This window comes from Trachypithecus francoisi, unplaced genomic scaffold, assembly GCF_009764315.1.
Source record: "Trachypithecus francoisi isolate TF-2019V2 unplaced genomic scaffold, Tfra_2.0 Lachesis_group16, whole genome shotgun sequence".
NCBI classification, from domain to species: domain Eukaryota; kingdom Metazoa; phylum Chordata; class Mammalia; order Primates; family Cercopithecidae; genus Trachypithecus; species Trachypithecus francoisi.
In genome coordinates, this window is record NW_022681461.1 from 32,225,119 (window position 1) to 32,240,863 (window position 15,745).

Consider the following 15,745-nt stretch of genomic DNA (forward strand, 5'->3'; position numbering starts at 1 on the left):
GGCTCGGGAGGCCTCAGGAAACTTATAATCACGGCAGAAGGGGAAGTAGGCATGTCTTACACAGCGGCAGGAGAGAGAGGAGAAAGCAAAAGGGGAAGAGTCCCTTATAAAACCATCAGATCTCATGAGAATTCACTCGCTATCGTTAAGAACAGCACGGGCTAAACCACCCCCATGATCCCATCCCTCCTTCAACACGTGGGGACCACAGGTCCCCTACTCCACACGTGAGGATTACAATTTGAGCTGAGATGTGGGTGGGGACACAAAGCCAAACCATATCAGTTGTACAAAAAGGCAGCAAAATAACAATTACCTCTAAAGTGCAATAAACAAACAAACGGCTACTTTGTGATGTTAGAATATTAAAAACATGGTTCTCACAAAAATATATGTCAAAGAGTTATGTAACTCATTCATGAGAAAACAAGCAGGTAAAACTAGTTCAAAGGAGGATACAGTGGACTGAGTTATACATGTACATTTTTCTGTATGTTCAAGAAAAGTAAGTCTACTGGAATAAGATTGCAGTTAGATTAACACCAGGTAACAAATAGGGCAATACTGTAATTTCTGTGTTGTCTCTACTATTGGGCAAAATCATTTGCAATTTACTGATATTCTACTCAGCATTATCCTCCTTCCCAGAGTCTGGGCCCCTAACAGAATAGCAAGTCAAACAAAATCACACCCCTCCAGAAAGTCAAACAGAACTGTGGTTTTGCAGACCATGCCCTAGCATGTCTTTAAATGGGACAAATATTTTTGCTTTATTTCTAGGCTTTGGATAATTTTACTTAATGGTAGTAGAGCTTTTTTGTTTTTGTCTTTTTTTTTTTTTTTTCTTTATAATCTGTAAACTACAACCCTGTGACTTGGGAACCAAAAAAGGCAAGGAATATTTGGATCTATCTGGGGAGTCATAAACACAATGTTTTTATAAGGCATCTTCACATATAGTCTTATTTGATTCTGACCCCAGCCTCCTGAGATGTTCAGGTATCATCCCTATTTTCACAGATAAGAAAATAGAGGTTCCTAAAGATTGTGACTTGCCCACATTTCTGGTCAGAACCAGGGTCAATCTGCAAAGCCAGATCTTCTGATAACAAACACCAAGGGCTTTCACTGTGGTGCTGCTCTCAACAACCCCTCACATTGTAGAGAAGCTTATGGTTTAAAAAACCCGTGGCAAATTGAGGGCGCATGAAGCAGGTGGTTTTGTTTCATAGATGGGGAAACTGAGGACCATGATCACCTGCCTACCAACTGACAGAAGCCAGATCATGTCCAAGTTGCCCCAAACAAGTCAAAGGCTAGTTCCTCCACAAAACAATCACCTGGAGTTAATCCACTTTGTCCCTTGGTGCTGACCCAAATTTCATCTCTGGATGCCAAGTCCACCAAACAACCTGAAGCCCCCACTTCTCTGCTGTACCTCCACCTAATAGGCCAGGTATGTGAGTTCAGTTCACCCCTTTCTCCTGCTCCAAGAAACAAACTCCCTTGTTAACCTGTCTAACTCTCTGCCATCTACCTCAGCAGTTGATAGACTTCACAGGACGGCACTAATGACAGGCAACAGCTAGTGGTGCTATTCCACCAGGGTTATTTGTATTTTAAAAGAAGCCCATTTTGGTTTAAGCACTTTCACCTTTTGCTTCCTAATCTCTATTGGCAGAAATGATAACAAGGAGCCTGCAAACCCAACTTTAGCCCAAGCACCAGCTGCCAAGGGAATGAGGGCTCATGTTTTGACTACTTTTCAAATGTATAGTGCTGATGTTTAAAATTGTAAATAATATAAAGTGGTAATGAATTTGTGGGTATTCTTATGTGACTTCTTAGCAAATGTATGTTTAAAAATGTAACTGTAACTATGTGTAGGGGCAGAAGCTGCTGAAATGTTTTACGGGAAAAACTCAAGGAGGGGAACCTAACCCTCATAAAAACACAGCGAAGTGTGATTATCTTCATTTTAAAAATGATGAAAATGAAGCAGAGCGGGTATATAACTTACAAAGATCATCCAGCTACAGAGCCAGGCTTCAAATGTGGTTCCAGGCCTGTGCTCCCAGTCACTATTTTATATTGCCTTTAATTTTACCTGATTTTCATTTTCCAAAAGGGTGTGACTTATGTGGCAGAAAACACCTCATCCTAACTAACCCTGATCATCTGTCGGAGGGTCCAGCAATAAATAAAACTTTTGAGGGGTGAAAAGCTACTATAGAAAAGCAAACCAGGCTTGTGGAGACTGAGAAACATTTGAGAGAGGAAAAGATGGAACTGTATTCTACCAACTGTAACACTTTGACTCTAAGACGTAACACTATTTTATTATTCAGAAAAAAAGCTGCCTATCAACGGTCATGCGAATATGCCACTGACTGTAAGTGACGTCCTGAAAGATTTGTTAAACGTAAAATAAAAATGTAGAATTGATGAAATATAGTAACACGCAGGCAGGCAGCCCAGGTCATAGTCTAAGTTTGAGATCCCAGAATGAGGGAGAGCATCTTTCACATTTTTCTTCCAGAAACGGACTTGATGTTAGTACATTCAACAGTGTTTTAGCCAGAGAACTGTAAGTGCTCTGGCTTCAGTCTCATGCCAGATCCTGAAATGGTGCTACTCTTAGTATTAAGAGTACAGACTGTCCTGGATTTATAATAGGTCAACTTACGATTTTGTTTTCTTCTGAGACAGAGTCTTGTTCTGTCACCCACGCTGAAGTGCAGAGGTGCGATCTCAGCTCACTGCAACCTCCGCCTCCCAGGTTCAAGCGCTTCTCCTGCCTCAGCCTCCTGAGTAGCTGAGACTATGGGTGCTTGCCACCACGCCCAGCTAATTTTTGTATTTTTGGTAGAGATGGGGTTTCACTGTGTTCACCAGATTGGTTCTGAACTCCTGACCTCAAATGATCCGCCCACCTCGGCCTCCCAAAGTGCTGGGATTACAGGTGTGAGCCACTGTGCCTGGCCTACTTACGACTTTTCAACTATGCAAAAGTCAAAATGATGAAGCAAAGTGATCCAAATTCAGAATGCTCTTCAACTTACCATGGGACACGTATACTTCATTAATTAATCACGGTGGCCAAGGGAGTGTTGTGGTTCAGAGGCCAGAGTCACATGCCACTGGTCGAGGCAAATCATAATTCCACTCCAATCAAAAAGGCGACTGAAATGCAGGAGCAGGGGAACCTCCAGAAAGGTGCCAGGCAGGGTATTATTACCAAAAGCGCAGATTCCAACAGATATTTAGAACTAGACTTAGATATCAAGTAATACAATGGGGCCAAATAATTGATCTGGTAAGAAAAACCGAGCCCATGTCTTGTCTGTTTCTTCAAAAGGATATTCCTGCTATTACAGGTCTTTAAGATTCACAGTTTTTCTATCACTGCCTCCTGCTAAATGTGATAACATCAAGTCAGTACGTGCTTACTGGTAGATATACCAGTAAGAACCTAAGTTTTAAATGCAAGAGGATTTTCATCTAAAAGGAAAGTCTGTTGTCAAGCATCTGGAAGTCATTTTAAGATATCTAAATTAGTAATTATGTTTAATTATAGTCATCAGGAGCTTAAAGTCAGATGATTCCCATTACCTTACCAGACTCCTCTCACCTTTCCCTCAAGTAGTTATCACATATCAAGCACAACTAAGAGCTAATCATTTCCTCCCAAGGTACAATTAACTCCCTAAGAACAAGAGCGCATAGACCAAAATGTCTCATTCCCACAATTTTGCAGCTCCATCTGTCCACTGACATTCAGCCATGGGCATGAGTCCATGTTTAAAAACTGGATAAAACATTTTGATGAAAAATATTCCAAACACCGTTCTTTTACAGGGTGTTATCCATGGTATCATCCGGGGCACTGTCATGGGTACAAACATACATAGCAACCAGTGTCTGTCTGCACACTCTGGAATGCAGAGCAGCCATGTAGTTACTATTCATAAAAGACACTCAATCCAAAGAGCATACTGTATCTTTTGGTTAAGGCCATTCATTAAAAATTTTACTAACGCATTTGGGGAAGTAAGGAGCCTTGGGCATTTTGGTGGTGGTGTTTTTAGGTTTAGAAAAGATGAGGACGATCATAAACTTAGTTTCCTTAGGTTAAGCACTATCAAAAGGTAAGACAAGAGCTCAAGTCTCAAATTTTTATGTTTGTTCAGGTCATTAATTTTGGCCTAGAAATAGTTTGATTACGGGCTCCATACTAACTGCTGCTGCTTTGTGATCTTGCGTTCTCTTAACCATTATTCTAAATACATACATCCATAAATTTGCCAGACTTAATCTTAAAAGTGATTAATCTGCTAAAACTAATATGTAACTTTTTCATATTTTCACTGAAATAGAAACAGAAGTGCCATCTCATGTTTTCAAGAGCCAGTCCTTTGAGTTTGGTCAGGTAGGAAGCCATTTCCTCTAAGAGGCCTTTATTCTGTTATGCAAATGCTTATTACACCAGACTTCAAGGGAAAATGGGGTTCTCCTTCCTTCTAACAACAGCTGATTCCTAGGAAAAGCAGGGTTCGATGCAAACTGAAAATACAATAAGCTGAATTTTCAAATAAAAGACATTCTCAGATCTGCTAAGTTCATCCATGGAGGAAGACCACCATGAAGCCAGGTAGGTTGTTTTCAATCTGTTTAAAGCCATTTGTGGATTTCTGTTTAAAAATGGTGCATCGTTGAGTTTATCTCTGTTCCTTCCAGAAAGAGTAAGATAAGACTAGAAAAATAAAATTGTATAAACTCACAGGAACAAACTAAACAGAAGAGAAGCCACAGTGGGTGAGAGATAGCACTAAGTATCTGGAAGAACAGGAAGCAGTAGGGAAGGCAGCAGAACCATGGACGTGGAATACCTAGCGCATGGAGAGGAGTTAGTCCATTCTCACCATGATAGACCAGAAAATTCCAGTAGCACATTTCCTCCTATGAGCTTAACTTACCTGAGTGGCTTTCAAACAGAATCTAGCATGGAACCTAATCCATAAGACAGCTAGGAAGGCAGCTGTGGACCCCCCACTTCCCCGGTACTCATTAAATTCCACTTTACTGTGCCCACGACTCCCCCTGGCTCTTCTTTTCCACATCCTGCCTTCCTTTGACAAGATGAAAGTCTTCTCAAGTCCCACCTTCTCCAGGAAGCCTTCTGAGACTATGCTCACTGAAGATGTCATCTCCCCCGAATCAACTCGTTCAACTACACTTTATATATTTGGTTGGTCCCACCACATATGATTGGTAAACCTTCCACATTAATTGCCTCACACATTGATATGCTTACTACTCAATATAACAAAGGAGACAGCTGAGATTTTTTTAAAAGACCATTTAAAAAAACAATTTATATAAATAGATTCGTATACAAAGAAGAAACACATATACAGAGCACCCCAATTACCAGTATGGTGGATCCTATCCCTTCTTTTCTGCATTGGGAAACAGAACAGAGAACAGAAAAAAATGATTCCATCTTGCTTTTAACTCTTTCCACCTATGTGCTCAGTTTTTCAAGTAGAGTTTCTATTCCTTTGCTGGTGCTTTTGTTTTTTTCCAATGTAGGAATCAAGCTTTTCAGTGCAGCTTTGACTTTGTTTGCAACTTCTAGGTCACAACTCTGAAGGAGGCTGAAGAGAGGAAAAAAATTAAATTTCATAAGAACTCCTACATCATCTCCAATACTACCTGTACCAATAGTATAAAAGACTTGGTTAACTGTGAGACAAGCCTTGTAACTATATACACATTATTTTTCATTCAAAGGATGAATGATGAGGACCAGTAGTTTATATTATAAAGCCATGGAAAAAAATGTTTTAGAATCTTGCTAGTGGAGTCACCCAAGCAAAGATATTTGTAGGACCAACACCATTCCATACAGAGTTGGCTCTACCTTCACATTATCTTAGGACTTACTTACATCTGTCTTAAAATGATTCTACATGTATTCTATCTTCCCTTCCCCATCTCAGGATTATAAGCTCTAGAGCAGGGACCGTATTTTATTTATTTCATGATGCTACATTTATAGAGCAGACAGCCAAAAAATGCCCACCACGTGGCTGAATAAAAGTGTGTGAAGAGAGGCACAGAGAGGTCAGAGTTAGCAGCCTTCTCACTGAACTCCACAGCACTAACGTTTAGTGAAGGGGCGAAGAGCTTCACTGTGGAGCTTCACTGCTTGGATGTGAAACCTGCCTCTACCACTCAGTAACTGTACAACCAAGAGCAAGCTATTTAAACTCTCTTAAGACTCAGTTTCCCAAATTGTAGAATGGGAGTCACAACAGAGTCCACCTTCTGCCTCACAGAGTTGTTTTCTGAGGTTCAAATGGCCTTGTATCTAAAGCTCCCAGCCAGAGCCTGACACTCAGTAAGCACTCAATAAACGTTAGCCATTCAACAAAATAACCCCAGTCTCTGTTTTCTGAAACCCTGCGCGAGTACCCTATCAAAAGTGAAGGGAGCCCTAGAGGCTGGTAACAGCAGGCCCATTTCTCTGTGAACAGGACATACAGCTCTGACTGCAGAGCACCAGGCCTGAATTTCCTATTCTCTTCTTTTTCAGGACCATATGTAAATACGGACCTCTGAATCACATTCTAGAAATGAGGTACTTGGTATTTTCCAAAGTCCCTGGTCCCAATAACTTCCATTATGTCAATAAAGAGGAGGATAAATGTTCAGCACCAAGCAGTATTCTACTGCTTCTGGAAGACAAGCAACAAATTCAGCTTGCCACCTATGATGCTAAAAAGTAAAGTTCCCTTGTAATGAATTTGTGACTCACTAGGTGTTTTAATTTCATGCATCTTGGCTAAACACACAGTTATATAACACATAATAGTTATTGCTTACTAAGCATATGCCACATATTAGACATAATACTAGGCATTTTATATGCATCATTCCAATCTAGTTTTCATAACAACCATAGAGTTATGATTAATCTCATTTTTTTGCCACCAAGAAAATTAAGGCCCAGGAAAGCTGAATTTTCCCAAGGCTATGCACTAAGCTGGAACCCAGGCAGTCTGTCAAGAGCCAATACTCCCAAATGTTAGAGAATTTTGCGTCTCTGAACTACTTTTCAGCCAACATACAAGGCTGATTTTCTTTTCACCTAAAATTTACAAAAACAATTTTTTGTATTATTGTTATATATAGCTCAATTTCCATTTAGAACTTCAAATATTTCCTGTGCTCCTGTTCCAATTCTAAGTAGTGCTCCATAATAAACCTATAGTATCCTTCCTATGTTTGAAATCCACCTAATGGGAGAACATCCTTTATAAATTAATTTCATGGCACTGCTGAAATTTCCAGTTAATTGAGTGTAAAGAAAGAATGTGTCAGTAGATGTTAATACTCCAAATGCCTGGTAAAAGAATTTGTAACAAAAAAGTTCATGTATTAGCTAATGAATTCTGACCATTTGACATCAACTGGAAAATTAACTAATTTTAAGCAGAAATGAACAAAATGATCTGTAACACTTACATACTGGGAGACACTGACATACCTGAAGATATGAATGCTCCTGCATGTGTTTGTGAGTACATGTGTACCAGATCAGGTATATGTTGAAGAAACATTTAAAGTAACACTTGCAAACAATATAAATTAGGTTGTATAGCATGTTGCAAGTGAAATATCTTGAGAAATTCAAACTAGAGTTGGTATCTGTTTTCCCAAACCTTAATAACACAGCAGGGGAAAAATCAACAGTAATTGCTTCAAAGCAACACACAAATCTTTTTTTAAATGAATGCTCTTAACAGAAGGTTTTCATCTGCACATAGAATGTCTGGAAAATTTCAATGACTTGTGGATTGATTATAAACCCAACTAAGTTCAGAGAATAATACAAAACAGGCCACAGTTCATCACTGTTTTTTTCTCATTTTAAGTCAGATATCAACAATTAGCATACAGACTTCAGTAGCAAATGCTCTTCCAATCCTTTTAGAATCTTTTAAAACAATGAAGGAAATTACATGTAGAATTAGGCATGATTTAAGAATCAACATTGTCACAGTTTTCACAGGGACGTAAGTTATTCATTAAAAAAAATACAAGCTGGGCATGGTGGTTCACGCCTGTAATCCCAGCACTTTGGGAGGCCAAGGTGGGCGGATCACGAGGTCAGGAGATTGAGACCATCCTGGCTAACATAGTGAAACCACATCTCTACTAAAAATACAAAAAATTAGCCGGGCATAGTGGCGGGCACCTGCAGTGCCAGCTACTTGGGAGGCTGAGGCAGAAGAATGGCATGAACCCAGGAGGCAGAGCTTGTAGTGAGCCCAGATCGCACCACTGCACTCCAGCCTAGGCGACAGTGCGAGACTCCGTCTCAAAAAAAAAAAAAAAATTATGTTTCTGTCAAAACCATAAACATGGTGAAGCCACCTGATATCTTGTGAATGTTATAATTTGTCAAAAAGATGGTAGTTAAAAAATCCTAAAGGCCAGGCACAATGGCTCACACCTGTAATCCCAGCACTTTGGAAGATGAAGATGGGAGGCTTGCTTGAGCCTGAGTCTGAGATCAGCCCAGGCAACATGGGGAGACCCCCATCTCTATAAAAAATAAAAAAATAAAAAAATAAAAAAATAGCTGGGTGTGGTGGCATGTGCCTGTAGTCTTAGCTAAACAGGAGGCTGAGGTGGGAAGAAAACTTGAGCCCAGGAGGTTGAGGCTGCAGTGAGCTGAGATTGTGACATTGTACTCCAGCCTGGGTGACAGAGTGAGATGGAGTCTCAAAAAAAAAAAAAAAAAAAATTCTAAGGACTGACTGAAAGAGTTACATTTGCTTTCTAATATTTGGTATGCTTGTCTAGACCATGACTGACTGGAAGTAATACTAGACTATTGAGAACAAATATTAGAACTGAGAAATCAATGTGAAGGAAGTATGTCTTCTGCATGACCAGGCCCTGCTCAGAGAAGGGGCACACGATATACATACCTAGAAAGAATAATGGCACCTCGATTTACACTAGCCCAGGACTTCAGGTTCTTCATACCAACATGCTCTACAAGAGTTTTTGCAAAACAACCTGTAAAATATACTGAAGCTTAGTGAACATCATATAATAAGATTTATACTCCCTAACCCCTTCTCTACTGCCCTCAAACCTGCAAATATTTTTAAATAAAAAAGCTAATAAAAGTAGCTTTCACCCAGTCTTCCTTTTAACACTAAAAATTCCAATGCAGGTTTATCTAATGCATTTTCAAAAGAGCGATTTCTTTTAACTCTGATCCAAAACCTAGGCTATGTTTAGCAGTAATTACTCAAGACGAACAATGAATTCTAATAAAACACTCACTGAGTTATGTCTGCATTTCTTTGTACTATTTAATGATTTAACTTTGACCTGAAAGCTATTCAGTAAATAAATGTTTCACAGTAGCACCTCATGGTTGGTTGAAATCAAGTCCTTCCTCGTGGAGAAATGCTCACTCAGAAGGTGCCATGAACATAACACAGTGTTCACGTGTTCAACAGTGGTTGATAAATGATTGTTCTAGCTTACACTTGGCATTTCTCTTTACAACGCTTACATACTCACAAACCAAAAATACCATTTGTCTCCTGTTATTCTGGTACTTCTGATTCCCAAGGTCTTGGTATTATGTTTTTTACTGTGCAATTAATGCTTGGACAAAGGAGAAATTCTGCTAGCTAAGATTTAGTGTAGATAGAGGTAGGGACAACCTATCTTGATGGCAAACATCATAGTCAGGTAGCATGTACTACATAATTCATCCGGATACCTAAGTGTAAGTACTCTTTAAAAGTCAAGAGGCCTATGTTTCACGGTACCTGCTAAAGAGGGACAGAGTTCACCTAGTGAGGCAAACTGTTTTCCAAAGCTCACAACAATAGTATCTCCTGTCCTGTGTGCTCTTCTAGAATGCAGCCACTCCCCCATCTACAGGGGGAATCCATGTCTTCTTTTGAGTCACGGGGGGCCTCTGTGATTGACTTGACCAAAACAGTATGATGAAAGTGGCATTAAATGACTGCTAAGGATAAATCATGGAAGTGCCAGGCATTTACTTTGTTCTCTCAGGATGCTCACTCTTAAAAAAGCAACCACTATCTCGTGAAGGAGCCCTAGCAGCCTAGAAAGGGAAACTGAAGCTGTTGGTCCCCAGTCAACAGTCAGTACTCATTTGCCAGCCATGTGAGTGAGTTATTTCAAAAAATGGACACTCCAGCCACAAACCGAGCAGTCTTAGATGACTGACTCTGAGCACAGAGGAGGCAAGCTCCACCAGACCCTGATCAAGTCATTGTTTTGAAAACTACTACGTTTTAAGGTGGCTACTATACAGTAAAAGAGAATCAAAACAGCTAGACATGCAAGAGGACAAACTCATTTGCTGCTATAGGAATACAACAAGACAAACACATCAGACCCAAACAGGCAGATTTTAGGGTCCTCAGCACATTTTAATTAAGAGAGAGAAAAACCACTGGACATTAAGCCAGACTACTTTTCTGGCATAAACTCAACTATACATTAACTTTTTAATAATGAAAAAGATGATTCCATATGTTATTTTTTTCTTTAATATTCATCACAAGGCTTCTCTTTTACAAAAAAAATTTTCAGTGACAAATAGCCCCAGGTCCCCATTCTTAAAGGTAAAGTGAGAAGAGACAGCTCTACTACTATACTGATTGCCTCGCCATTAGAGCTGCCACTTGCCGTAAGACATGAATTCACGATCTGTCACTTTTTTTTCAGTCATTGTAATGAAAAGCCCAAACTGTTTTAATTCACTAGGGGAAAAAAATCTCTCCAGTGGTTTAAATACTAGATGCAATTTGGATTTCCTAAGTGAAGGTCTGGTTGGAGATAGGACGGAGAGGGGAATGGCATGCAAATGCTAATGCTGTCCTTCTCTAGAGAGCTGAGTTTCTACAGAGCAGCTGTAAGGCTTACAAAAAAACAGAAAGCGCCAAAGACTGGCTTACTCTTTGGTCACATGTATTTCAATACCAAATAAACAGGCACTAGTCCAAAATTCTCTTACGAGGATAATCTTTCTCTGCTTATTCTTTCTTCAGACATAGAGATAAATATCATGCCTTTCTACTGAGGTAATGATACTCAACAATTGGGGCCCCTGCCCCCCTCACCATCCTCATTAGAATGGCATTTTAAGGCATTGACCAAGCCAGGTTAGAAGCCTGCAGCAGCAGAGGAAGGAAAACAGAGAGAGTGAGGGGGGGTGGAAAAAAGAAAGAAAATTAAAGAGTTCTCGGGCACAAATTTATAGGGGAAAAAGCATTACCAGCAACCACTGAGTCATTTCTTATTCACAGACATCATTTCTAAACACTCAACAAACTTCATTTGAGCCTAAATGGCCGGTATAAAGTTCAGGGATGCCAGGAATTACTGGAATTCCACATAAGATACAAGAAAAAGTCAAATTTCATAGCCTACCTTCTCTCCCACTGTCTTTCATCTTTTTATCTTGCTCTATTAACCACTTCAGAACTAGATGTCCTGCAGGATGTTCTGCAATGTGAAGCTATGAGGGGTCGAGAACAGTTCATCTTAAAAGCTGTTTTCATTCATGCAAATACATTTGAATGAATACATACAATTTATATCACCACATACTGATAAGGACTCAGCTACTTTTAAAGTTCCACAGGCTTAAAAGGTCTTTATCTAGAACAACCATCATACTTGGGGGTACCAGAGATCTATTCTCCCAGACCAAAAGACGGTTATGTCGGATAACACAGCCACTGCACAGCACTTTAGTCTCAGCTTCATGAAATGTGCTCTGAACAGTAGCAGCACAAGGCTCTTCTTAATGCTAATCATGTCTTAGACTGAAATATGCCATTCTCAGACACAAATAAACCTACAGGACAGAACACTATAGCAGAAACATCAAAACCCAATGCTGCATGCTGTTTAAGCACACATGACTACCTAAGGGGATTATCTGATGAGCAACTCAAGAAAGCATCTCTTCAGCTCAACCTTACACCTTTTCAAGAGTAATAGCAATCGTTCCCAGTTACTTGGGTTTCTCCTTAGCAAGTATGGGAGGCAACCGGCTCAGTCTCCTTATAGCGAAACTTGCAAGGTGCATTCATCTTTCCCATTTGTTAATATGGTCAGGAGGAGCCAGGGCTTCTCTAAGATCCATGGCCCACTTCTCTTCCCCAATCTCAGGTGTCAGAAGCACCTTGGGCATTCAATACTTGGCAATGATTTCATTCATAACCAAATACACGTCTGCAAAACATTCCCAAGTGCCAGGCTTTGACCCAGATGGTTAGAGAAAATTAAAGATGAATTGTAATTGCTGCTGTGGGAGGTTCCTTGTTGTTTATTCAACAGGCATCTCCCTCCCCAGTTTTCTTACTGACACCCCGCATCCTCCAAAAATGAAGTTTTTGTGGCCTTTGCAGCTTTCCTGCCTGGCCTTTAACGCCACACTACCTCTCTGTCCTTGCCACCAGGATGCAGTTCTGTTGCTGCCAAGCTGGCGATGGCATTCATGGCAGGCTGAACGTCTCCAGTGGCAGATCCCAGAATGTCAGACACCAACACACATGCAGACTTATCTAGCACCACTTCTTGGGCGTGTTCTTGCAGGTAGCTTAACAAAGCTGGAGAAATGGATTCTAGGAGCTCCCGTCTGCGGACCTCTGTATCCTTCTTACTGTTGAATATGTTGAATGGGGTATTAAGGTAAGATAAATCGCAAAGGAAATGTGATCTTATTATCACAAAAACCTCTAAGAGCTTATCACAGACTGTATCACACTCTATTATTATTGTCTATCTTTCTGTTAAGTATGTAGACAATGAGTGATTTGAGTATGTGTTCTATCTGTTTTTAAAAATATTTCTGTCCCCCGATCTGAATAATGCCTGCCACAGAACAAGCGCTCAATAAAGGGAGTCTGGCTTGTGTAATACCAAAAAAAAAAAAAAAAAAAAATCCAAAAACCAAACAACATACCCACAAAACAACACGTTTACACTGCTGTATGGACACCATACTCTAGGGTACTCAAATAGGTGGTATCGGTAGCTTTGAAAAGAAAGCAAAAGTCAAACCACACACCTGAATGCCTACTACGTGCCAAGGGCTCAGAGGTATTCTTTTGGCACGACACTTTTGTTTCCTTTTCAAGATAAAAACTTTAAGAATCTGTCAAAAATACAGGCTTGAAAATGGAATTCACCTTTTCAGTAGTTTTAGAGAGAGAGGGTATGGATGCGTAAGTGGATTTCTGGACACACGCACTATTCAACATTAGCAGACAACCAGAGCAGAGGAATAAAGAAGTCAAGCCATTCTACTTGTTTTTACCTGTGTGCATTTCCATCTCCTTTTTGCAGAACTTCAATGATTTCTCGTACTGTATGTGCAGGATCTCTGGGGCTTAGTAAGTACAATAGGACCTTCCTTCCATATTTGTCATTTACTATGCTAGGCAACGAACTGATAATTTCCTATAAAATTATAAACAAAAAGAAGAATCAATATCTGCATTCTTAAAAAAGTACCACAGGACCTTCATTCCATATTTGTCATTTACTATGCTAAACAAGGAACTGATAATTTCCTATAAAATGATAGTGTATGTGCCGCCGAAGTGAGTACAATGTCCTATAAAATTATAAACAACAACAACAACAAAAAGAATTGATATCTACACTCTTAAAGTATGCCTGGAATTTCAATGGTGAAGGACATACTTAACTATTTTTCCCAGTGTACTTCATGGAAAATGTGGAGCTAGTTCTGAAATTAAAGCACACAGAGATTTACACTTAGAACACAGAATCAATTCTCTTTTGTGACTAGCATTACTGAACAACTCATTTATATTAACTGACCAAGCCCAAGGACTTAAAAAATCTTTAAAGGTGTTATCTTCCTTCATTATGGCCAGTATTTCTTGGGCCACTATTACGAGGGACATCACTTGCTGAGGTCACTGAGTAGAGACAGTTAATTTGCAGCTGCATTTAAATGTAGCATCGGCATGAATGAAGAACATTTCTATTAGAATTTCCCTGCTGGGATGTATGTGAAAGGAGATAAAGAAACTCTGTTAAATCGAACAAGTGGATAAAGGCTTTTAAAGTTAGGTTGCTTATTCATGGCAAATGAAGGCTGTTTAGCTACCGCAATGAAAAACAAAAACAGAGGAGGAGGGGAAACCAAATCCAGAAAGCCTCAACTAAGCAGTTACAAATTACACTGTATGACATTTCCAATCAACATACCCAAGAACAGTAACCTCCTTTTCTAGTTGTTCGAATTTAAGGGACAAAAGCAATGTTATCCCCACCCTAACTAAACTTCTGTGTAAATCTGATGTTTTCAAAGACAGAAAAGTCACTTGAAAAATTTTAAAAATTCCTTTATTCTTAATAGAGAAGATCCAACAGAAGAGTCATCAATTTGTTTCCCCACCTCTGACACTCCTACTTCTTGTAACAAACTTTACAACTATTCAGTGCATGTTTGAGCACCCCATATTCTTTAGAACTGGCTGGGCCTCGGAAAGAGTTCTGTCCAACTGGCCAGGTTTACCAATGAGGCATCCACAAAGAGGAGAGGACCTGCCAGAGGACTCACAGCGGCAGTATCCTGGTTCTCCAACTCCAAATCCAGTCTCTTTCAAACATAAAACCTCCTCTTAAGGAAAGGGATTCTCTCTGAGATGATATATTCAGATCTACTCTTCTTAAAATGGCCTATTTATCATGATGAGATTAGCAATTTTAGTGTAAGGAACCGAGCTCAAAATCAAGTCAGCCATCAACCATGGGACCATGAATCTCGCTGTCATGATCCTACAGCTGATGATGCTGCTCCAGGTTCCAAACACCATGTTTCTCTTTTTAAAATCCCAACCTTCCTTCATTTTTTGCACAAAAGTATAGCATGCTTCTGATAACAGTAGCTAACACTCGTTAAGTGCTTACTTACTAGGAGTCAAGCACTACTGAGAGCTGCACACTGATCATAATCTTCTGATCACTATGTCCTGTTTCTAGCAGTCCGATCCTCATTATGCTCTCCTAATTACTTCTGAAGTCTAAGATCACAGTATAAAGATTCCCATGTAAAACATAAAAGTTTTCAGAGAACTGAAAATTCAATAGTTCTAACCACCTCAAAATGAATATATAATTTCAAGCACCCAGGGAAAATGAACATAACATTTCAGTAATAAATGGGAAAACACACACACACAAAATATACAGAACTTGTTACAAGGTAGGGAACTCTTTCAAGGCAAACAAGCTCCAATGTGAATTCAATCTATGGTTTTTTTTTTTTTTTTTTTTCTGAGACAGAATCTCACTCTGTTGTCCAGGCTGGAGTGCAGTGGCGCAATCTTGGCTCACTGCCACCTCTGCCTCTTGGGTTCAAGCAATTCTCCTGCCTCAGCCTCCGGAGTAGCTGGGACTACAGGCTGCGCCATGACACCCAGCTAATTTTTGTAATTTTAGTAGAGACGGGGTTTCACCATGTTGGCCAGGCTGGTCTCAAACTCCTGACCTTAGGTGATCCACCCACCTCAGCCTCCCAAACTGCTGGGATTACAGGCATGAGCCACTGCACCCGGACAATCTATGTGTTGTTGATAACGAAGTGTTTAATGCCCCAAATATGGCGTAACTTGAGTGTGCCTTTAGTGTA

The 15,745-nt window shown here is 39.9% G+C and overlaps 1 protein-coding gene across 1 annotated transcript in view; it reads right to left on the reverse strand.

Moving 5' to 3' along the window:
• Window positions 1–5,351: 5,351 nt before the first annotated feature.
• The window catches only part of PUM3 (pumilio RNA binding family member 3), a 41,051-nt gene continuing 30,657 nt past the window's right edge, over window positions 5,352–15,745 (reverse strand). The window contains exons 14-18 of the mRNA XM_033237210.1: window positions 13,397–13,539; window positions 12,517–12,739; window positions 11,500–11,587; window positions 9,003–9,093; window positions 5,352–5,657 (exon numbers count right to left, since the gene is read on the reverse strand). Coding sequence (XP_033093101.1) covers window positions 5,525–5,657; window positions 9,003–9,093; window positions 11,500–11,587; window positions 12,517–12,739; window positions 13,397–13,539 — 678 coding nt within the window. The 3' untranslated portion in view covers window positions 5,352–5,524. The remainder of the gene's footprint in view (window positions 5,658–9,002; window positions 9,094–11,499; window positions 11,588–12,516; window positions 12,740–13,396; window positions 13,540–15,745) is intronic.